At 41.5% G+C, this 24,775-nt stretch overlaps 1 protein-coding gene across 7 annotated transcripts in view; it reads left to right on the top strand.

The window, feature by feature from the left end:
• Positions 1–24,775, top strand: part of TACC2 (transforming acidic coiled-coil containing protein 2) — a 137,274-nt gene that overhangs the window by 90,900 nt on the left and 21,599 nt on the right. For 3 of the 7 annotated variants that reach the window (XM_018078441.3, XM_018078440.3, XM_029962007.1), the window contains 8 exons: positions 3,048–3,208; positions 11,091–12,411; positions 15,740–15,775; positions 17,245–17,305; positions 18,346–18,553; positions 22,378–22,439; positions 23,284–23,399; positions 23,984–24,155. In XM_018078441.3, the coding sequence (XP_017933930.3) occupies positions 3,048–3,208; positions 11,091–12,411; positions 15,740–15,775; positions 17,245–17,305; positions 18,346–18,553; positions 22,378–22,439; positions 23,284–23,399; positions 23,984–24,155 (2,137 nt within the window). The remainder of the gene's footprint in view (positions 1–3,047; positions 3,209–11,090; positions 12,412–15,739; positions 15,776–17,244; positions 17,306–18,345; positions 18,554–22,377; positions 22,440–23,283; positions 23,400–23,983; positions 24,156–24,775) is intronic. The other 4 variants (XM_029962008.1, XM_029962009.1, XM_029962005.1 and 1 more) reach the window with 3 other exon arrangements.

Raw genomic sequence — 24,775 nt, 5'->3', positions numbered from 1 at the left:
GCTCCTTGTGCAGCTTTGAATTGGTGCCAGCTCTCACGGCATATCACGGTTTGGCAATCTGTTTTGCACCAAGAACTTTGCAGCAGCATTATTTCTCTTTGTCCCCTGTATTCCCTGAATTTCTCAGGGAAAAGACATTAAGAACTGAACTGGCTGAAATGTGTAATTTCCTTTTCACAGGAAATCCTGTTGTTCTGGGAAAGTCTTTTCTTACAGTTTTAACATGGGACTGTAGTCCTAAAAAAAAATAGCCTGTGTAAGAGAGGTCATCCATCATTAAGGAAAACTGAACCCAAGATCTAGTTTTTCCAGGATGCAGGTAATACAGACTTTGGAGCATAGTGCTGTTATGTGCATCCAGGTTTTATGCCCTCACCCAGATTCCATGCTATGACAAAGAAGGTTTTCCTGGTGTTGAGCTTCCCTTTGTCTTTCTTTGTTAAATACCTTTTTTTTTTTTTTTTTTTTTGAGAGCACAATTGCTTCCCATAACAAACTCAGCAGCATTTGAGTTATGGTTAACACAGTTCTCAATTGATTGTAATAGCTGAAAATTAGGAGTATTGCATCAGAATCTTTTGGGAATTATCAAATATTAGCAAACCAGAGCTTTGTGTGGGAGCTCAGCTGTTTGTCCACAGACTTGGCAGGTTCTCTAGAGTGAAAACTCATGCAGTGAACAAAAAAGAACAGATATTTCTCTTTAGTTCAAGTGCTTATGCCCACCTCATCCGAGGAAGAGACCAAGTAAACAAAGGGAGCTCATCTAAAAGGGAGATACACAGGCACCAATTCTTCTGCAGTAACTGAAGAAGGACACAGAACTGCTCCATCAAGCCAGTGTAACAAAGCAGTTATTAATATGAGTAAAGTATGAAAATAGAGGGGGTTTTGTCCATTGCAGTTTATATATATATATATATATATTTACCCTATATGTTACATGGGCTATACAGATGGTTTGGATAAAAGGAGTCTAAATGTTATTGTTTCAGTGTTACAAAGCAAGACTTTTGAGTTTGAAATGAGGAGAGTGAAACATTAATTAAGTGCAGCACAATGAAGAACTATGTGAAAGCCTGAGAGAGATGAATTACCTTTCATTTTGTTGGTTTAGATGATAACTTCCTAGGTTTATTTTTATGACACTGGGAAAATATTGCAGGACTCTGTTTATCTTTGATTCTTCAACTTTAAAGTTTCCTGAACCAGCTCCGTGGAAGGAGGAGAAAGCATTTGTTTGTTGAATACCTATTGTGCAGCTTTGTTTACAGAAGCTCTTTGTTTGCAGCTGTTCTTAAGCTTAAAATACTTTGCACTTAAAAACACGGTGCATCTTTGTAGGGATATGATTTAAAGTGATGCAGCCCATGTGTTTCAACGTGACTGTTCTGGGACCTGATGAATTAGTATGGTTTAAGAGGTGACACAAAGAAGGTATTTTGGAGCAGGATTATATCTGCAGCAACAGATATAACCGAAAGCCAGACACACTTTTTTGAGCAGTTCCCCAGGCAGTGACATAAATTTGTGAAGAGAAAAAAACCCCAAACTCTAAACACCCCCCAAGTAAGGCAAGCAACTGGAGTTATCACCTAGCAGAAATCCTTTTGCTTTGCACAGGAGTAGAGGTGACGAGGCAGAGTCGGTGTCAGGCCATGACGTGTCCCTGGGAGGAGGTGGGAGCTCTCATTGGAATTCTGCTGAGGCAGCTGGGGAGAATCAGGTCTGCTGTGCCCCTCTAGCTGTCAGGGGTGACACTGGGGGTCTTTTCTTCCCCAACTCTCCGAAGGCTTCATGCTGTGATAGATTTAGGCAAATGTAATGGAATGCAAATCCTGTGCTTGTACCCCTCCTGACATCGAGCCGCTTAAAATAATCACAAGTCTCCAGAAACCAGACAGAATCTGGCAGCTCAGAGGTTATCTTTTAACTCAGCAAAATGAGAGGAGTCCTTGATTTTGGATGGCTTGTAGAGGTGCTTTTGGGAGATGAAATGGCTCTTCATTTCATGGCAGATTTTGTCCCCTTGCAGTGGTGTGCGGGGTGTGAACAGCCATGAGGAGCAGTGGAGACTACAGCTCACACAGAATCACTGGGAAGAGGCAAATCAGTCCTGTCCTTCAGGAAATTGCCATGTTCAATTCACTTCATCATAGACCAGCAGTCCAAAACTGCATCTGACCAACAGAAATGCTTATTGAACATTATGTTCAGTGCCTATTGACTATGACACCGTTGTTACTGCATTCCTGGCTCCAAAAAAAATGCCTCAGAAAGAAATGTTTAAACTTTGGGCCCAGTTTGATTTAAGAACAAGTAAGACCTATAGTTTCCAGACTTGGAAGGACAGTTTCCTATGGGTGTACACCTGTGTCCTTGAATGGTTTAGATCTTCACTTAGTGTTTAGGTTACTCATAGTTTTGTACACTTGCTGCCTTTCAAGCTTGTGTTTCATTTGAATGGCTCCATTTTGGGTGCTGCTGTTTCCCTTGCTGTGCTGGCACCAACCCACTGTGATCCCTGTGGTTTTTGTGTCCCTGGGAGTACGTGGTGCTACAAAAAGACCATTGATAATATGAGGACTCCGTACATTTTACAGGCTGTCTTACCCTGCATAGCAAGGCCTGTTTGAAAAGCGCTACGGTGAAATTCTGTGGGAAGCACAGGATGCACAAGGGTTTGCTGCACCTCAGGTGTCTCCATGTGTGCTCTCTCACCCTTGAGAGCATACACATAAATTTGGTGCTGTTTTTAGATGGGGATTTTTTCAGTTTGGTTTTTTTTTTTTTAAGCTGTGAAATTCTTTTGAGAAGATCCTTTATACTTCTGTAACACGAGTGACATAAATACTTGTACAGGGAGTAGACCATAGCCATGATACTCTGCTCTGTAAACCTTGCAGCAAAACCTCCTTTGGGAAATGCAGAGGCAGCCTGAGAGCTGAGGTCTGTGCCATCAGCTCAGGAAGCCCAGCATTCCCAAGCCTGACGTGCAAACAGGGATCTTCACTGTGCTCACCAGTCTCTCATTTGATTTTCCCCAGGAGCTCTGACTCTGAAGAAGCATTTGAGACCCCGGAGTCCACTACACCTGTCAAGGCACCACCTTCACCTCCACAGCCAGCCCCTGAAGCAGCAGCAGCTGTGGTTGTTGCAGACACAGCAGAGCAAGAAATAAAACCCCAGCTGCCCTTAGAAGACACAGGTAACAAGGATGTAATGAGTGGGACGGGTTACTGAGGGAGGTGAAGCTGCAGGGAGGTGTTCTTCTAAGCACAAGCAAGGAATTGATGCTGTTAAATTGTTTTCTGGAATATTTATTTAGTGTGTGCTGGGCAATTTCCATGCTGGGAGGTTGCACCTGGAATAAAGTTTTGGAGAATCTGTCCATAACATTTGACAAATGTTAAAGAAAAGAGGAGTTTTCTAGAAAAACCTTTTTTTTCCTTTTGAATCAAGCTTCTTTCTGTAGGATCTTTACAGAATCAGATGAGTAGGAAAAGGAGGTATGAGATGCAGATGTAGTACCTGGGTGAGCACTGTTCACTGTGACAATCAAAAAATGTCATTTTCAAATGTGTTGTTACCTGAAACAGGAGGTGATCAAAAAGCCCATTAGAACAATAAAAATATTGATATTGGAGTTATAGGATGAACATGGGAGGATGTATGACTGTATGTATAGTATACACACATAAAATTGGTACATACTGGGAAATTAACCTCTAAAAAGGGAGACTCGTCTTTAAAAACCAAATAATTGCTTTCCCAAAAAAAGTGTTCTTTGTTCTCCAACCTGAGTAATGGAATATGAGTGAGTAGAAAGCATGCTATTAGCCCAAAATAGCTTTGTTTGGGCTGTCAGATGACAGCTCGACAGCCTAAGACTGAATTCCCCATTATGCCATCTTTTTTCCCATCTGAAAGTCAAGTCATCCTGATCACCTGGCTAAATTGCATAAAGGTAATGTTACTCCCAGCAGACTGAAGCTCACTTGTATTGCATTTGGAAAGGTGTCGTGGCATCCCACCCTTAAGAGGAAAGGAGCACCTGAGGTTTGTAAATGCTCCTGGTCGAAAGGAAGAGAGTCTGCAACAGCTCCCAGAGTTTTATTGGCAGATTACACACTTGGCATGGAAATTGGTGCGTTAGTCCCTGACCTCCCAGGGTAAGAACGTGGCAGTGGGTTTAGGATAAAGGGACAGGTTGAAGGAGAAGAAGGAGAGAAGAGTTAAAGAGGGGGAGACAGAGGAAGAAAGTAAGAAAGTGAGAGATCCCCAGTCCTGGTTCCAGCGTTGATCCAGCTGATGGGGTGTCCAGGATTGCACCCAGGCTTTGTGGGGGGACCTTTGCCTGGATAAGTTTTCCCTGCCCTGGAGATGAGTTTCTTGCTTTCTATGCAAATTAGTTACCATGCACAGTCTGTTCCTCTGGACTTTTCTGGAAATGAGTCAGAGGACTTCAGTGGTCTCTGATGGTCTTGATGCCCCTCTACAGTCCATGCCCACTGCTTGAATTCATTCCTGTGAATTTATTGAATTCATTGTGCTGTGCTGTGTTTATCTCCAGGAGATAACAAGGACGTTTGTCCCAGAAAGCTGCTGCCCTAACTCCCTATGGCTCTTTCTCCAGCCACATCCTGTTCTTTCTCACAGTGTGTTATTACCAGCAATCTTTGGTTGTTATTGCCAACAATCCTTGGTCCACATTAGCCCCCTTATCTTCTGGGCTTCTACAGTTGTCTCACGTAGCCAGGCAGTGTTTTAAAGCTTCCCTTTCCACTCTGGAAAGGGAATGTTTAGCAGTGGGCAGAGCAATGTCCAAGGCTGGTGTGTGTATTACAAAGGCTGTCCAGCTCTGACTTAAACCTTCAGGAAAGTGTCAAATAAGTCTTGCAAATGTCTTGAACGACTTAGAACATTTCTGGGAGTTATTAATTAAGGAATGCTCTTTAAGATCATGATTTATGATGCAGTTTTATAAGCAGCTCGAAAGATGTTCAACAAACTGATTCCACAAAATAAAAATTAAATAGTGAGGCATCCTGACACTTTTCCCTTTCTGCTGTTACAGTTCCCTCTTCATTGTAGCAAAGGTTACTCATTCTCCATCTTCTTTTCTTTTTCTAATCTTTGGTAATGTAATGATTACAAAATAAGTGCTGAGAGAACAAAAGAACGCATATGCTGAACAGGATTGGAGTGTGTTTTTAATTACTGCAGTAGATTATCTTCAAGCCCTTGATTACACATGTGCTTCCCTGGCACGTGTGATTCTTGACTCCTTACATCCCAGCCCCCTCCCTTCCTCCTTTCTCTCAGATATTTCTGAAGTAAATAGGAAACTGAATTTATCTATTCATAGCCAGTGGGGACTGCATTGAAGGCCATTGGATGGCAGAGGTGAAACCATTTCATTTGCAAATCAGATTGACCACGAGAGGCAAGTTACCACAAAGTAACAGAGCGGTGTTCAGTGTTCCAAAATTATGCAAAACGCAGTTATACAACAGGGTAATTTATTGGAGGGGGGAAAAAAAAGATGCGTAATGCAGAAAACATTCAAATGTAGGAGGGCAACACAAAGCATCCATTTGTGTTGGAAGTCTTTAGAAGGAATGAACAATGCTAAGAGTATAGCTTAGGTGTTTAGAAATGAGAAAAGCTGAACATTTTGTACTTTATAAACCACTTGAGTGTCTCGTGGTTTATTTACCTCATAAGTTACGCTTGTGGCTGCACACAGAGGGAATGAGGAGTCCCTTCTTTGGGTGTTATGGGCAGAGTTGAAGCAGAAGTTCCTTGGTGGTACCACACAGCTAAATAAATAGGTTTCAGCAGAGGAGGAGGAAGGAACAGGGGCAGCTGGAGAGCCTGGCACATGCTCAGGGAGAGGCAGCGCTGCCCCGCTGGGTTTCTGCTTCACCAGCCCCACGGCTTTGTCTTGGACACGAGGTTGGTGGCAGAGCGTGTGTTTGGGTGGAAGGAGGAAGCACAGTGAGTGTTTAAAGGATCATTTCATCTATAGCTGGCAATAATTACTTGTGCAGATGGCTGCAGTTGTGCTGCACGGTGTCGTTAGCGCAGCAGCTGGACCCCACTGCTGGAAAGCCAAGAGGAGAGTTTTTAATTAGGCCGACTTCAATGCTGGTTTAATAAATATGATGAAAGGGAACTATAGCTAAACTCATCCTGGGTTTGTGCCAGCTCCTGGTGGGGTAAAACCTGCTGCATGGCTCCTGTCCATCAGCAGCAGAGCAGGGGAGGGGAGTCAGTCTGAGGGCAAGTCTGGAGGGGAAGAGGAGTAACAGAGCATGTGTGGAAACTATCCCTGAACCCCAGAAAGTGTCACCAGTGAGCCCTTCCATTCCCCTCTGAATGAATTGTAGGAAACGTGGGTTATACTCTCGAGGTGAATTTGAGAGTTTGAGGTTGCATTTATTATTTTTTTATCATTATTTTGGTAGTATTTTAAATTATTGTTGCTTGTCTCATCAGCTGCTTTTTAATAGCAGTGACCTCTTGTCCTTTGTTTCATCCACCTGAGCACCAGGAAGTCCTCCAAGCCCTTTCTCTCAAATACCCCTGTTGCTGGCCAGGAATTCCTGCCTAGGCAGGGCTGTTTCTTCTCCTACCCTCTCTGCCTTCCCCAGTTGATTAATGAATTGAGATTATATTCACAGGGCAGATGTGAGAGCTGGAGAGCCCTCTGTGCATTACAAACCAACAATAAGGATATGGGACACCTACATTTGGGTCCTTCTGGTGCCAGGCAAATTGAGGTCAGGCTTTCCAGGAGAGACTTAATGGCCCAGACAAAAACAAGTGAATTTTTGGTGTGGAAAACATTCTTCTTCAGTGTTTTTCCTTTTGAAGCCTGACACAGAAAAATTGAAAAGAAACTTTATATACGAAATTTTCTCTCAGAGTAAATGACAAAAGTACTTTTACAGAACCTTTTTAAAAGTGCTCCTAATTGATTTTCTGACTTCAAAGGCTTCTCAGCACAAGCAGGAACTTGAAATAAACTGTGTTTCAAATTTTCTGGTGTTAGGTAACTACAATTCCTGTGTGCTCTTGGCAAAGTGTACTTTTCTCCTGAGTTATTTCCCCATAACAGAGTATGTGGGTGCACACTGTGTGCATTTTCCAGGGGTTTGCCTTTGTTTGCTTTTCTCTAGAAAACAGAACTATTATTTCATTTCTTCTGTATTTACTTTTTTAGATCCAGCTAAATTTTGTTTCTAAGCCTTTCAAAATAGTGCTTCATTTTGTTTGCAGCTCAGCATCGTTAAGGCCTATTTTCAGCTTATTGGGGTTTTAGAGATACTTCAGCAAAGAAGCCCCTTTCCCTGGATACTTCTGTAGCTCCTTAAGCAACTACTGCTACTGAGTTTCTGCATTTCTTTCCTGAGGCTGTAAAAAGCTGTAAATCCTGATGCCCAACCTGATCTAATCTTCAGATGCCTCCTATCCTTTCATATTCAGTATAAAGCAGTTTAATGAAAGTTTGATATCCTCATCAGTGAACAGTTCAAGGCACATACATGGGATTTGCTGCTGTTCAGATCATTTATGGGTCCCTGTTTAAAGAAGACTGAGTTAACTGAGGTAGGTGTCTGCCTCACTGTTCTTGTGGGACATTAAAGCTTTACAAGCATTTGCAGTGCCATCAAAATTTTGGTATTTTGCAATGTCCAAAATAAGATGTCTGTAGTTGACTAGAAACATTTTTTTTATTCTGGGTTGTTTTGGGTTTTTTTACTAAAAAGGAGAATTTGTTCTATTTACGAGTGCACACAGTCTTAAAATATCTTATTATTAACACTCTCAGGCACAGTGAGAGATTTTTGGAGCTGTCCTGTGCAGGGCCAGGAGTTGCACTTTTATGATCTTTGTGGGTCCCTTCCAACTCAGGATAAATATTCTTTGACTTTCTGGCAGCTTTTGGTTGTGCCATAACTGGTGCCAGGTGAAAATGCCAAGCATTAAACATGCCATGTAGCTCTCATGTTTAGGTCTCATCACCTGGATACAAAAACATCTGGGGTTTTTGGTGGTTGTTTTTGGTTTTGAGGTTGTTTTTCATGGTTGATCCGGTCAAAATTTTTCTGAAATCAGGGAAATTTCCCTGTGGAAGGAGCAGAATTTGGACCTTCTATTTAAACGAATGAAATGGGAGGGATTTGGGGAGCTTGCCTTCTTTTTTATGGCAATAAACCTGATTGAAAACTTTGTGCTGGCCTCTCTCTAGGGTGAGTCCTGCCTTAATTTCCATAGCTTGTGTGGTTGTTTGTTCCTTTGCAACAAAATTGCATTTTAATGAAATACTGTAGTAACACTGATTAGCTTAGTTTTGTGTTATAAAAGGACAAATGTCACTGCTCTGAATGGGCTGTTAATGTCAGGAAAGAGCAGTCTTCATGTTTTCTGTGGTAATAAGGCCGTGAGGACTGTTTGTATCTTCTCCTCCAGCAATTCAGGGCTGAGCCAGCAGCACCAGGAGAGTCTGACAGCAGCATTTCACTTCTGCCAAAAGCCATGTTTTCTGAGACAGTTTCACGTCTTGTTTCATAAAGAAACAATAAAAATACTGCAGTGGCGAGTCGAGCAACGCTCTGCAGAAATCCATACTTTATAAGTAAAGGATTTGATTAGGAGGAAGTTGTGAAATAAGCAACTAAAGAAGATGAAAGCCCTGCACTATGTGGAGCACACCGAATTTGAATGCTCGGAGTAGCTGGAAAGCCTTGTACTCTCCCTTTGCGTGATGCTTCCCAAACCTCAGCCTCTTATTTACAGTCCAAGTCCTGCAGGGCAGTGGTTTATTTTATTTTATTTTGTTTTAATGCATGTTTGTACTGCTTTGAACAGGGGCCTCATTCCCATTGAGGGCTTTGACGTAGGCTGGAATGAAAACAGTGCATAACTGCCCATGATTTCTTATTCAGATCCCGCTTTTATTTCATGCTGACCTACATTTGTACTCCGCCGACATCCCAGAGCTGTGTCAGTGTTTATTGTGATGTATTCCCCTAAAGTGTCTTCCATTCTTCTTTCAGGGTAAAATGGACAGATTAGGCTAATGCTGGAGGTTTATGGCACTCTTTGAGTGCCCTTAACAGGAGTCCCATCAGTGTCAGAAAGTGATGTGTCTGTCAAGTGAGCACCAGCTCTGCTGGCAAACGAAGCCTAATTAATGATGCCTCAGCCAGGCTGAAACTAAGCCCGACCCAGTGGGGACTAAGGAGGAAAATAAACTGTCCTGAAGTACTGCCACATTATTAACGTTCATTTAGCAGAAAAACACATTAAAATACTGTTTTAATTGATGTCTCTTAGTGAACTTCCACGGTCTGACAGAGAAACTGAGTAGCTGTCATTCCTTTGACAGTCTCTGGAAATACATGGTGCCACTTTAAGGAACTGCTTTGGGAAATGTGTCCAATTCCCTTAAATCCTTTCTATCCTTTACACCCATAAATAATAATTCTTGCAGTCTCTGTGCAGACATACAATTTCTTCTGAAATTACCTTCTGAAACAAAGGAAATTTTATTTTTCTGTTCTTAATCTAGTCGTAGCTTCTCACTAAAAGTAATAATTGCTTGCTTTTATGAACAGTGTTAATGAACGTGGCTGGGCAAAATGGGAGTTATTTTGCAAAACATGTCAGGATTGGAATGAAAAAGAAGGGTAGAAATGTCTCTGAAATCATTTAAGGCCGAGCAAAGCATTCATTTTCGTTGGACTGTTTTCCTTTATAATTGCATAATTAAAAAAAAAAAAAAGACAACATGAAGGATGCTGTGCTGCTTCAGTAGGAAACACAAGGAAATTTTGGTCCTCAGTGAGAGCTCTGAGCAGCTGGTTTAGCCCAGCTTGAGCTGTGAGCTGCACAGAGATGCCCCAGGTCTGGGACACAGACACATGGACAGAGGTGACCATGTCACATTCACATCAGTGCCAGTACAATGGCAGCAGGAGCAAATCATATTCAGGATTTGTAAATCATTTGAATAATAAACCTAATGAGCTGGAAGGCAGCAAGGACCATCATCTTAATCCTTTCCTACCTATATATTTTCTATTTTTTCGATATGCACTCTTATCTTTTTCTGCTTCGCCAGTAGAGTTGTTGTATCCCGAGTGAAGAGACTTCTATAAATCATTTTAGGAATCCATTCAATAAGAAGATCTTTAATTACAATGAAAAGCTGTCTGGATGAACACGTCTAGCATATAAATCCCTCTACAAAATTTTCTTTTCGTCAACAAGTGAGAACTACACTTGGAAAAATCTGTTTTAAATAATCTGTAGGGAGCATCTAGTGATCTTTTTAAAAGAAGATTTTTCAGCTGAAAATATTTGTAGAGTTCTCTAATTGACTGGGGGGTTTTTGTCTTTACCATAATTTATTTCACATTAAGTTCTCAGTGATTCATCTCTCATTATAAACTTGTAAGTATGAGGTCAGAGTAGAGTGTCTTGACTGCTTGGGGCAAGCAGAAGAGCAGCATTGATGGATTGTGGAGAGGAAACCAGTTTCCTCTGGGAAAATTGGTAAAAATAGCATATGGGAAACAAAACTTAAGGTCAGCATGTAATTACTGAAGCACCAGTCAATTTACAGCAAATTTACTGCATAAGAGCTCTGACACAATGGTGTGAACTCTTTATAATAGCAGAAAATGGGATGAATGTGCTTGATGTGCAGTTTTCCAGGTATTTGGAATATATAACATGTTATAGTAATATCCATCTCTTTAGATGGTAGTTTAGAAGAGATGCTTCAGGGGCTATTGTAAAATACATATTTTGTCTTTTCAAGAAACCTGCTTTGAATCCTTTTCTGGGCAGAACAGTTGTATTTTTTCCCTCAATCTAGTTCATTTATTGAAAATGCCACTTTGGTTTGTACGTCCTCTAATCGCCGCTTAGACCGTTTGTTTGTTTTTAATGACTTTTTCTTTTAGTAATCTAAACAAATGCTGGACATTTACTACATTAGATTATGGTAAAACTTGCTAAGCCCCAATTCTAAAAGCATGTTTAAAGTTCACGGAGTTTTGTGCTTGTTCCCGCAGGATTGTGTTCAGAAGCTGAACCCGTAACCGATGTGTCACACAGTGAACCAGTCCAAGAAAGCCCTTTCCGTCCCCCTTGCCATTCTTTTTCCACTGTCTTCGACGAGGACAAGCCCATAGCCAGCAGTGGGACTTACAACTTGGACTTTGATAACATTGAGTTGGTTGATTCTCTCCATGCCTTAGGACCGAGCTCTGCAGAACCCAAGAGCCGTGACCCCAAAGCAAATGTTCGAAGAAAATCCACCGATTCAGTCCCAGTTTCCAAATCCACGTTGTCTCGATCTCTCAGCTTGCAAGCCAGTGATTTTGATGGAGCATCTTACCTTGGCAACAGCGAGACATTAGCACCGTCAGCAGATGTGTACGGTACTGGTTCAAGCAGCGCTTCCAGCACCCTTAAGAGAACAAAAAAACCCAGACCAGCTTCCTTAAAAAAGAAGCAGTCGGCCAAAAAACCTCTGGACGCTCCACTGGTGAAGGAAACCCCACAAGAACCTTCTGACCTTGGCCAAGCAGCCTGTGCCCCGGGTGAGGATAAAGGAGTATCTGAAGGCAAGGCTGACTCGGTGAAGCCCGAATGTACTGAACCTTCCAAAATCTCTGCTGAGAGAGAGGAGGCCCTGCCTGTGCCTGAAGGATCTGACTCTTTGGATCCAGACCATTTTGAAGGGATTAGTGCATTTAGCAGCGGAGGCAGCAAAGTGCAGAACTCCCCCCCTGCCAGCAAGAAAACACTACCTCTGACAACGGCACCGGCGGCTGGGGAGGTGACTCCGCCGGACACCGGGGGACAGGAGGACCCTCCGGTCAAAGGCGTTGCAGTGAGGCTGGAGTTTGACTATTCTGAAGAAAAGGGGGTGAGTGAAGACCAGCAGGAGAGCACTCCCCCTCCCAAAAAGGCAGGTAAAAAGCCAGGTGCTAAAATGCCACTACGGAGGCCAAAGACTAAAAAACCCGTGGAAAAGCTTGACAATGCTCCGACCACTCCGACCAAGTCCCCCACTGATCCAAATGAAATCCCCATCACAAAAGGCTCTTACACTTTTGACATTGACAAGTGGGATGATCCCAATTTTAACCCCTTCTCCTCTAGTACAAAAATGCAAGAGTCACCCAAACTGCCTCAGCAAACGTACAGTTTTGAGCCAGACATGTGTGAGGACTCCATTGACCCTTTCAAGTCTTCTTCTAAGATAGCCAGCTCGCCCTCCAAATCTCCAGCTTCCTTTGAGATACCAGCCAGTGCCAACGAAACGAACGGGACAGAGGGAGACAACCTGAACAAACCTGCAAAAAAGAAGAAGACGCCACTGAAAACGTAAGTTAAAGGGCAGAGATGTTTCTAGAGTAGAGGCAGCATGCTCCTACCCCTTAGCACGGTTACACATGGGTTATATTTGAATAGCTGAGCCTTGGTAGCCACAGCTGGACCCACGCTGGGGGTCTGTACCTGCTCTCCCTCAACCTGTTTTGTCAATAGTTTGATGTTTCCAAACCACAAGGGAGAATCCAGGGCTGCCACACCACATTAGGCAACCGAATTTTTGAAGTCTTCAGGCTCGGTGTAGTTTTGAACCTGATTAAGTTGTGATTTTATCAGTTCTGTACCAAATTTTCTGTGACCTCATCTTGGGAATTCGATGCTGTTTAAAATGATCAAAGTTTCACACTAGTAAAGAGTATTTTATGAGTAATTGTTTTTGAGAGTGGGATGTGAAATAACACGACAGTGACAAATCTTGTATTGCAAACAGCAGGGAGATGGTTTTATCCAGTGACTTACAGTATTTAAAAGAAAAGATCCTGAAACAGAAGAATGTATTATTGAAATATATTTTTTTTTACACAAAAGACTAAAAAATTTTCCTTTTAATGAAAGAGCTTAAAGTGATATAGAAGGGTTTAAATATCCAAAACTGCTACACATTAGGGAAATATCCAGCTTTTAGACAGAGTTGACAAATCCCAGGATACATTTTCCATCTTGCTCTGTTTAGGTATTTGGTTAAAAACCTCAGTGGCTGGTGGCATTGATTCACTTGCCTGTATACTTGTTGCTTTATCTATTCAGACATGGTTATTCCGAGTTGGTAGTCACCAAGTTTACATCCCAATTTGTCTGAAATCGATCTCCTCTGTGTATCTATAAGAAAGTATCTCAGTTCATGTTCCTTTATGGTTTAAGTGTTTCAGCTAGCTAACAAAAATGGGAGTAAAATTTTAAAAGCCTGCCTATTAGGAGATATGGCATGGTTAAATGTGAAACAGTACAAAACATGACCTCCTGTACAGAGTGAGATGGAGATTATTCAGTTTTTTCTGAGCAGCCTCCTACCTTCTAGGCTTCTAACTCATGTCCCTTGCCAGATTTGAGGAAGCTTGTGTAACTTTTTTCTCTTTAGAGGCATTTATGAGTTATGGGTGGTTTAGGTCACTGTATAGTTGAGTTGGGTTTTTTGAGGGAGGAGCCTGTTTTTTCTAACATTGCTTCTTTTTGAGGTTTACCTGAAATTTAGTGGGAATTTGGGTGGGAATTAAAATCCATTCTAAGAGAACACGTTTTCCAAGGCCGCAGTCAAAACTGATTTGGTCCAAATCAAGAAGACTTAAAAGTCTGACAGCAAAAGAAGTAGTATTTGATTTGTACTGGGGAAATACAGAGGGAAAGAGGGGGATTTTGATATCAACAGATCCTTAAGTTTGATATTTCCAGCCAGACAGTCTCCTTGTGTCTCTCAGTAGCTGGAGTTGACAGACCCCAGGTGTGGGCCTCTTGAGTTCACTCATCTACTTTGAATATTAGAATGAATTCCAATGTTAATTTAGGGGCAAAATGAGTTTACAAAGAGTTTTCTAAACCACATTCATCCTTGGGAAAATCCATCATGAAAATGCCCTGTCCTACAGTCACAAAGTTCACTGCTGGTCTTTATGGTAGAGCAGAGAAGCTCCCCCAGCACAGGGCTCACAAGTTCTTGGGTCAGGAGGGCTGCAGGAATTCCCAGTCCTTGCTTGTCCCTGCTTTCACTGTGTTGTGTTGTGTCTCTGCTCACTGCAGCCCCGTAACCTACTTTTGCAGGAGGTTTTTTTTTTTACAAAGAAGAGAGACTCTGCATATTAATACACAGTGCAGCCTGCAGCTATGGTATTTTCTAGAAGAAAATTAGCCTAAAGCTTCTTGGAGCTTCTTCAGGGGTGCCAGTGAAAGCAGTGGCTTTGTTTGCCTCTGCCCCTCTGGTCCCTCATGAAAAAGCCCTCAGCATGACTCCTTGGCATCCAGTGCAGGAGAAGCCCTGGCTGGACAGGGAGATGGGATGTAGGATCCTCCTTGGCAATACTCCGTGGTGGGACAGGGAGAGAAGACAGTGCAAAATGCTTCTGCTCCAAGGGGCACAAACGAGGGTGTTTGAATTAGGAAATGATACTGTAGTATTCCAGGACTTTTAACACCTAATTGATAGGTGATTTTGCCAAGTCACCAGTTTTTATTAGCACCGTTGAAGGGTGCAGAAATCAAATCCTGTTGGCCAGTTTGAAAATGTGTTCCTTGTGTGGAAGGCAGCGATTTCTAGATTAGACCTATGAGAGGTAAAGCCAGGCATGAGTTTAAGCTATTGCTAAGCTTGAACTACTTTGAATCTGAGCCATGTGCTCAGTCTTACCCACATTAAATCAATAAAAACAATCCATTTTTACTCTTGAATAAAAACCTGCAGCAGTCTAAGCACTGACCTCCACGTGAAATGATGAGGTTTTTAGAGGAGGTGTCAACTCAACACAAATTACTCTCTGGTCATCTGCCCAAGTGCTGAGCTGCTTTGAGATGATCATACTGCTCAGGTGATGCTGAGCAAAGAGCAGCTGATAGTGATGAGTAAGAGTAGGTGGTTTGCACAGACATGGCTTGTGTAGGCACTGCTCTGGGAGCTGCTGGATGGTTGGAGGCTGCTCAGAAATGGAAGGTGCCGGCTGTCATGGCCCATTGCACGTGAGAAGAGACAAGGAGGAGCTGCCAAGCTTATAAGCAGATGAAAACTTTTCTTAGCCTAAACTGTTTGTCAGGGTTTGGTTCTGGTTTGGGGGAAATCATTTTGTTCTGTCAGAACACCAAGTTAGGTTTCATTGAGAGGCAAAACAGATAAGACTTAAAGAAATGTCATTTTCTCTCCTGACCCGGGTACATGATTTGAAATGGTCAAGTAGCTTTCTCTGTACTGTCATAACACATCAGCAAACATTAAAAAAAAAACTGGAATAGCTCTTTCCTTAAGCTTAGCTGCCATTCAGGAACAGTTTTACATCTCCTATAATAACAAACACCATGTTTTGAAGAGCAAGCAGGTGGCCTCCTTCAGGGAAGGCAGGGTTAGGGTGTTGATTTTTTTAACTTGAAGGTGTCAGCTTTGAAAAATGTGTTTTGTAAGGTGAAAGTGTGTCATTGAACTTGAAAACATTGAAGGACTTGATGAGTATTTTTTTCCTCCTGATGTATTTCACAATAAAAAGTAAGGGTTAAGATTATACAGGTAGAAAGTATGCATGATCAGATTGCCTTAACACATTAACATTAACAGAGTATTTGTAGGTTAATCTTTTTTGTCAGTTCCTTCTGTCTGTCTCTCTTTTCTTTGTCTTATTTGTCTTAGGATGGTAGAAGATGTGATGTCTGTATGTTCTCTGTTGTAAGTAATTCTAAGCTAACATTTCAAATTTCCTCTTTTGGTTTATGGGCTTTTTAATTTTACTTATTTATTTTGCAGCATGATCAGTTATTATTCAGCATGAAGCTTTTACGTTAACGATTTCACTTCCCTGGTACATGTGAAAGCTATTTTAAGTGAGATGCCTGCCTGGGAATGTGTTTAAAGAATCTTTTGCCTCACTATGTGTTTACCTATCCAAGATCCTCATTTAAAAATACAGAGATTTTGTATCCTTGAGCTAAAATATGAAAATTTTATTTGTAACATTGAACAGCGTTGTACAGTCAGTCCTTTGTAAATACTGCATAAAGTGCTTCTCCTTCTTAAAGGAAGAAGTTGTCCTAATTACTTCTAGGATCATATCTGGATAATTAGTGGCATCGAACACACCAATATTCAGCTGTCCAATTTATTTTCCCCTCTAGATGTGGTATTGATTTACCCTTTACTGATTGAAACCCACCATTATAATTTCTGGTGTCGATCTGGCCAGCATTGATCAGGGATGAGCTGGTGGGCAGTAATTTTTGCCACTGCATCTCAGTTCAAACATAAAGTCTTTATCAGTGAGCTGGCTGTGGTGTTTTTCTCCCTCTTCTAGTTAGTAACATAAATGTTTTTTAATAGCTCTGGCAATATGCATCAAGAGAAGAGATAGATAATTGGTTTATTCCTAGTTAGAATTCACTTTTGAACCAACTGTGAATAAACACAAAGGCAACATCAGTAAATATGCACCCTAATGACATAATGTGTGTTCTTCTTTCCTTTTGCCTGATTGAAACCTGTGGGATTTTGAAGGGTTACAGTGTCCGTGCTCCCAGTCTGCACTGTGAGCTGTCAGGGGAACTGGAAGCAGAATTGCCATATTTCTTGTTGGATTTGTTTTAAAAAGGGTCTGTTGTGCCCATTGGTAATGACAGGGCTTCGTTCTGGCATATTGGGAACAGCATCTGCCTCAGATGGCTTTGTGTGGTTCATCCAAAGCATAACAGTTTCTTTCTTCATGATTTTTGAGGTCATTGGAACTTACTGCCCAAATTTATCACAGCTTTAATTCTCAGGTAAAGATGTGGGTTAGACCTAATTTTCACTTGGGAGACAGAAGCTAAATAATTTCCTTGAGGCCACTGAGGGTGCCTGTGATGGAGCAAGGATTTGAAATGCAGCTGAGCAGTAACCCTGTTCTGTAAAAGTGTCAATAGTTAGCATGAAAAATATGGCAATCCTGCTGTTCTCAGCTTTTGGGGAATCGAGGCCTGTTCCAAGTGCATGACAAGAATCTGTACCCATGGCATGTTTCTCTGTGGTGCTGCTGCCTAATGGATGGGATTTTAATGCAGAAGGGCTTACAGAGGTTGCATTGTCTGTGGCTGTCTCTTGCTAAGTATAAAATTACCTGATTCTTGCTGGTATTACCATATTAACTGTGTTAACTTCATTTTCAGTGATACATTTAGGGTGAAAAAATCACCAAAAAGATCCCCACTATCAGATCCTCCTTCTCAGGTAAAGTGCTGCCTTATTTTGGTGTGTGTAATTTGTGTTCTTGATGGGGCGAGACCAGGGAAATATGATTTATTTAGTTGTAGAATTGTACATTTAATAATAGATTTTTGTAGTAGAATTGTACATTTGATAATAGAAGAGATTTTTGTAGAGAATATATGCATGTTGGGTCCCAAGTATAGCACAGTGGGCTGTAACCACAAAGTATTAACCTTTTGGTCTCTAGAAATCTGTATACAACACACATCATTTGCTCTGGGAATTCCAGTCAGAGTACTTCAGAAGGTCTTATGTTATGATGGAGCAAGAATATGAATAAATATCTTCAGTCAGTTGTCTGAAAAACTAGGCATCACTATCCACCCTGGAATTTTTAGATTAGAAAGCAAGAAACTAAATGCATCAAATTGGTGGGCTGGAGGGGAAATAGAAATAAACCAAGTGGGCTGATCTACCAGAAACACGTGCTTGGGATGTTTTGATTCCACGTTGTAAACTGCTGGCAGGTGGTTTCCTTGGAAGAGAAGTTAACAAAAGCTGTTCTGCCTACAAAGGCCTGACTGCTTTGTTGTGGCACAGCTCCTTCCACGCTGCTGTTCCTCTTCCTGTTATCCATCCTGCCCTTTCATTTGTGCTGCTTGACAGCGTAGAAGTGAAGAGAGGGGAAAGGGTTCATGACCCCGCAGACCTAGGAAGGTTTGCTCCTATGGGGGAAGCCTGAAAAGTCAGAGACTTCAGTCAAGGGTGATGTGTGCCACTCAAGTCAAGTGCCTAACAGATTTAAAGAGCTCTGGATTTTCTTTCTTCCCTGTTATCAAAGCAGCTTTGCAATGCAAGTGTTTATCATCAAAGAGTTTAGTTGTACTGGGAAAACTCGCTGCTGGTAGAGCCGGTATTTTTCATGAGGTATTTTATACAGAGCTGCAGCAAAGATTACGGAATTACAGAGATGGCTCTGGTGGTGCAGAGGAATCCAGAGATTTAGCTGTTCAATGTGCTAATGAAAGATTAGAGAATTAATTGGCACTGGTTTTCTGCAGGATCCCACTCCACTGCCAACTCCAGAAACTCCTCCTGTCATCTCCACGGTGGTTCACGCGACAGACGAGGAGAAGCTGGCGTCTTCAGTGACGGGGCAGAAGTGGACCTGCATGACTGTGGACCTGAACACGGATAAGCAGGACTACCCCCAACCCTCTGACCTGTCCACCTTTGTCAATGAGACCAAGTTCAGCTCTCCTACAGAGGGTACGTGTCCCAAAGGGCTGTCTGCTCAGAGCCAGTGGGATATTTGTTGAGAGAGGGCTTTGTTTGTTCGAGGATGTGCTTTGCTGAATGCAAACTATTATTTAGGAACCCTGATGCTCTCTGGACCATTTTGGGAAATGTGGTAGTTATGGAGAGCTGAATTGAAGAGCCCAATAGTCTGACCTTCAGTTTTCAAGAAAGAGAAAAGGAGATGCTTAAAGGACAACGAAAGGAACCTTCAGAGAAAGGCTTTTGCTTCCTCTGTGTGATTAATTGTAGATGTGCTCTGTTCTTCTGTGAGTGTGACCTGTTCTCTCGGTGCCTGCACAGGAGATTGGGGTCTGACACTGCTCTCAGGGAGTGCTCTTGGATCCAGAGTCACTGAGCTACTGATTCTGCCCGAGCCTGTTCCTCTAACCTGAATGGCAGAAGGTCCCAGGTTAAAATTCTGCTCAAATTTTGTATATTGCATTAAGACCCTTAACATGCCACCTCTCTTCCAGCTTCCTGGGATCCAGGTATATTTATGCATTAAAATGTCCAGGATAACCCCTGTGCAAGATAGTTTTCTTTCATATGCCAGATAAAATTCCCTACTGGATCAGCCTATTAATGTTTTTCCTATTATACTTTCCTATAAGCAGTTGTGACCTAAAGCTGGAAGTTTCTGTTTAGAGAACTGTCATTCCAAGTCTGTGAAATGTGGAAGAGACAGAATTAAGAAAGTTTGTGTGTGGCCTTCCTTGGAGTTACCAGAGGGAATACTGCTTTGCAACAGCTGCTCCAAAGGCAGATTTTCAGCTTTGTGGGTGGGAAGAATGTTTGAGTTTAACTTGGCCTAAACTTTTTCTTCTCGATCAGAATTCATTTTTTCCCCCAACCTTTCAGTCTGTGTCCCAGTCTACCATTAAAGCCACTTTATGCCATTTTAAACTGGGTCTGAGTTTTTGCCTAATTAAGAATTGCTAAGCTTTTAGGTCAAAGTGTTTGACATCAAAAGGCACAAATAACCACAGTGCTTTTAATGGTTCATATGCATGTGCTTCTATGTTTGTGTGCCCTTGGCTTTTTGGAAATCTATTGTGTCTCCTGGACAGATAAGTATTTCAGTCTGGATAAATCCATTTGACTTGGTTGTCAAATTTTAGACATCATCTTCAGTTTATTTGTGTTTAAAAAAAATAAAGAAACACTTTTTAGAAATAAGCCCCTTAAATCTGGGGAAATGGAAACTATATGGCAGGAAATGGAACAAAAGAATAGTGAGAGATACTCAAAGGCAATCATTTTAGCTTTCAAAGAGGGTAGAAGAAAGTGAGCAAATCTCCTAATTAAATGCTAATTGTCTTGTCTCATGTGTGCTGCCTGGTATAGTCGGAGTTTCAGATTACACACTCATTATAATCAACAATGCTTCTGCTTTTCAGATCTTTGAAAAATAATAATTTTTTTCCCCTTGACAGTCTTGCTAATGCAGGGTTGAGCAATTTTTGATGAATTTGAGGGCTGTTTCTGGCTGGGAATATTTTTACCCCTCCCAGACCACCAGCATGAGTGTTACCCTGTAACCTAACACGGCTTTTGTGCAGATACAGCCCAGCTCCTGAGTCAGCCAGTGCATCCAGCTCTCATCTCTTTCATGAGCTGCTCATAACTGCTGCCATTTTCCTGTTGCACAGACCAGAAATGAGCCATAATTATTAGCAGAAAATTCTGATATAATCTTGCAGCTATTTGTAGGAGGAGTTGGAGGACACCACTTAGTAAGTCCGTTCGTATGTATTTATAGAAGATAATTATCTTGCTTTATGGGATATCCTGGGCATTTGTAATTTTGAATGTACAGAGATAACCAGAGCCTAAGATTTTGGAGGGGAGATGATGCCTTAGAGGAGATACTTAGGAAAGGAGAGAGAGTAATTATGCCGGAAACTTCTCAGAGCAACGAGATGGAACAAACTGCGTTTAGCGAGCCGTGTTACTCCTTTTGTTTCTAGTTGATCTACTTCCATCTGTGTCCTGCTTTTTTTTTTTTTTTTTAAACAGTGAAGGTAAATAAGTGTTGTCCCAGCAGTCAGTTTGGATTGGGATTGCACAGCTGATGCCAGTGCTGGAGGCAGGTGGAGGATCTCCGCCGGCTGTGCCAGCAGAGGACAGTGCCGGAGCGTGTCCCGCCCGTGAGCCCGCTTGGATGCTCGCTCAGGGATTGCTCTCTGGGGGTGTAAATGCTCCATAAACGTTCCTGCTGCACCTCACCGGGATAAATGACCTACAGAAGGGCAGTTTTCTGAGCACTGGCTGCTGTTACCTGGGATTTCAGGCTTGCTGCAGTTCTGTGTCTGGGCGGTGGTTCGAGTCCCGTCGGTTCAGTTTTGGTTTTGCTTTCACTGGGAAGAAAAGGGAGTGAGAAAAGATGCTCCTGGTATCTGGTACCAGGAGGTTGTCTATCTTGCCTGCTCCCTACTACCACTGAAAACATAAGGTGCTAGGAAGTTAAACATGAGGAGCCTGCTATTACAGCTCTCTCTTCGCTTGCAAGTTTTGCTGTTAATATCCCCCACATGTCAGGTACTGAGAGTTTGTGGCTGTTCCTCTTCAGTGGTTGTTTGACAAAAATACACAATTTGTGGAATTAGTCCCTGTACTCTATGGTGCTTTTTATTATAAAAACAAATTTGAGTATTTTAAACTCACATTGTACCCTTTGAAAGTTTTTTTTTTTAAGAAAACTGGCAAGAGATTATCTTTAGGGTTGGTTTGTTTTTAAGTATCAAACATTTTAATGGTGGTTATCATCTCCCTAATGCAAGCCCTACTTTTCAAAAGCTGCCCAAATCTAGAAGGATTCTAGCACGTGATTTTATCATAATGTAAATGCTAGTGTGACATTCCTTAGATTTTATTTATAATGGAAATTAAATGATGCGAGTGGTTTATTGAATTAACTCATGGAAACGGAATCAAGTACAGCATTAGGACAAATTAATTATGTCTTTAATTTTTAAATTAAGTTGTCATTGAACAAGATCTTTGTTTGGGTGCAGGAAGGTATGTTCTGTTTTCTCTTTTCCTGTGTTAGATCTGTCAGCTTCTGTTTCAGCTGCTGGGTGACCATGTATTGGAAAGAAATGCTGCTTATTCCCTCCAAGATAATTGGCAGATCAGAAGTAGAGAAGCATTTAAGATTTGCATTTTTATTAGATTCTAGATTTGAAGTTCTTTGTAAATCTTCCTGCCTTAGGCTTTTTCTCTGAAACTAAAGTGTGAAAACAGCCCAGTAAGCTGGGCTGGTGTCTCACCCCTGGTCAATGAGCATTCAGGTTATTTTAGGTATGTTTTTCTTAAGTGATACCACAATAGTTATTCTTAATTAAGAATTGTATAATAAACATTAGGAAATAGGAATTAATTCATTTCTCAACAGCTGTTGAAACATTTTTTTTTTTTTTAAAGGAAACTGGTATCAGCAGTACCAATTATTGAAAAATGTGTTTTCTGTGATGAGACAACATGATAGACGAAAGTTGTCTGTGCCCTGAAATTACACTGAAACTTTCTTAATATTCTGGCCCCTGGGGCAAACTGATAAAGCTGAAATTTTTTTCAGGCAAGTTAATTCGCCTGAAAAGTGTCACAGGTTCATTGTTAAAAATCAGTGAATGTCAGTGCACCTTCCACTTTCTTTCTGTATATTCTGCTTTTAATATGTTATAGGAAAGGATTGAGGAGAGTGGGAGTGGCCCTTGTGAGTGAGATCTCATTTCTTTCTGCAACAACCTTGTCATGGCATGTGTTTAACACCTCTTTTTTTGTTTCTGTTGCAGAATTGGAATATGGCAACTCATATGAAATAGAATATATGGAGAAAATAGGCTCCTCTGTGCCTGTAAGTTCTCGCTTCCATTTTGATTCATTTGCATTCCCTTGTCATAATGTACTATCCTGATAATGCCATCAGCCCCACTACCCTTTAAATTAATTATAATGTGCCTGCAGGAGATTTGCAAAAACCAGTTCCTTTAAATTGGCATAACTGGAGTAAATTGCATGTGCTTTGTTGTCCTGTAAAACTTGTTCCATTTTATTATTTAATTCTTAGGCTGGCATCATAGTAGTTCTTTCTGCAGATTAAAAGCACATCAGTATTTCCAGCAGTGCAGAGTACAGAGCTGTCTACACCAGCTATTGAACTATTTTAAGCAACTGAGAGTAAAACTTTAAAGAAGCTGGAGGGAATCAGGAGAGAATACAGAATTAATGTGAAGTATGGAATGCAGTACTGTACATTATCAGTTGTTTTGCCTTGCTTCTTTTTAATCCATGGATTTGATAGCTGGACTAGATCCCACGAGGGCATATCCAGTGGGATAGTTAGAAAAATCAGGCATGTATGTCAGGTGCTTAAACCAACGAGAATTTTCAATGAATATTTTAGTAACACTCTCAGCCAGGGGATACCTCCTGCCTGACAGGACTAGAAATCTGATTAACCCCAAAGTGGGAGAAGAGGAGCCACTACAAAGAGTGAGCTGTTCAGCTCGCTCTTTGTAACAGCCCTTTGTTCTTTAATGGTTTCTTCCTGAAAGGGATCATCTCAGCATCAGCATTACAGTCCTATATTATTAGTTTTCTGTCAAGTCATTTGGTCATTTAAGGTTTCAGTGACCCGAATTAGCTTTAATGGGGAACGGTTGGGTTGCTTAATGAGTTTCTCTTTTCCTGTTTGCCAGCAGGATGATAGCACCCCGAAGAAACAATCATTGTACCTAATGTTTGATGCACAGCAGGAGAGCCCAGTCAAATCACCTCCCATCAGATTGTCTGATTCCACATCTCCGTGCTCAGGGTACGTCACTGGGAGCAAACTCAGTGGTGGAAAAGGATGTCAGGGAAGCAGGTTACCAGCCTTCCTCCCTCTGCCTCTGTGTTGCCAAGTTGTTTGTTTAAAAATAGATTCCCATCTGTGTACACATATGACAGAGAATAGAGGGCAAAGATACCAGAAGTTTTGCAATGAGCAGGAATAAGGACATGAATAAGGACATACATTTCTCCTTCATATCTTACCAAATAGTCACAGTGGCAACTGTTTCACTGGACAGTGGCTTCCTACTTACAGTTTTTTTCCTCAGATACTGAGTTCATTTTCATGTTAATCTAGAAATCTCCTAATTGCAGTTTTTCACTTGGCTTTCCCTGGATACATTTTTCTGAACAAGGACTCCTGTTCATAAGAACAGGATGTGGGAGTTGTGTTTACTTCCAATAATTTTGCTTGTTGAGGACATCTTGTTCTTTTTAGTAAAGGTTGTTTGTTGGGAGAGATGAGAAAGGGGTAAAAAGGCAAGTGAGAAATATATAAGGAATGTGAAGCAGAATTGTAAAGGCCTTGTGCTCCACCCTGAAAACAAGTGCACAATCTTTTTCCAGGTCGAGTTTTGAAGACCCTGAAGCCCAGCAATCCTCTGGAATGAAAATCCAACATCCAGCTTCCCGAGTCCTTGCTGCCAGCCAAGAGGCTCACCTGCAGTCAGCTGACAAGTCCAAGCAGAAGGACCTAGAACCTATGACTTTGGGGACAACTCCAGAGGCTATTGAGATAGTAAGTAGTTTATGATAAGAGTTTGGGAATAATTTTCCTGCAGAGATTTCCCGTGTCATGTAAGAGGCAGCACAGGTGGATCTTGATTGTAGAGTGAAACTCAACCTGATACTTAAAGATCTTGGTAGCAGCACGTGGCAGGACCCAAATGAGGGAGGTAGGTTGGTGGAACTGATGGAATTCAGGGGGATTTTCTGAATTATCACCATCCCTTAACACGTTCTTGTGGTGACTTATTCCAAGTTGATACTTTGAAGTGCCTTTTCTCTCACACAGGCCTTATAACACTGTGCTTTAACCCAATATTTGAAACAATATTTTATGTATAAAGTAAGGAAGATATCCTTTCATGTTTTCATTTAAACTGTTAAGGATATTGTTGTTTCCTGATGCTGATAATACAAAATTCACTTTCTTGATCATTAGAACTCATTCCAGCTTCCATTTAAGCCACTTTTTTTCAGTGTCTTCTCTGGGTAGTATTTGAATTAGTGGTGAGCCCTTCCTTGCTTGCAACCTGTGCTGCATTACAGACTTAAGAGCATTGGTTCTCAAATTCATGAGAGTTCCCTCAAGGCCTCCACTTTTCCAGGCAAACTTGTTTCATAAATGCCAACAGG

Source organism: Manacus vitellinus, unplaced genomic scaffold (assembly GCF_001715985.3).
Source record: "Manacus vitellinus isolate BGI_N305 unplaced genomic scaffold, ASM171598v3 scaffold_40_pilon, whole genome shotgun sequence".
Taxonomy (NCBI): Eukaryota; Metazoa; Chordata; class Aves; order Passeriformes; family Pipridae; genus Manacus; species Manacus vitellinus.
Note: the sequence above shows the minus strand (reverse complement) of the source record. Positions and strands in the feature narration are given on the sequence as shown.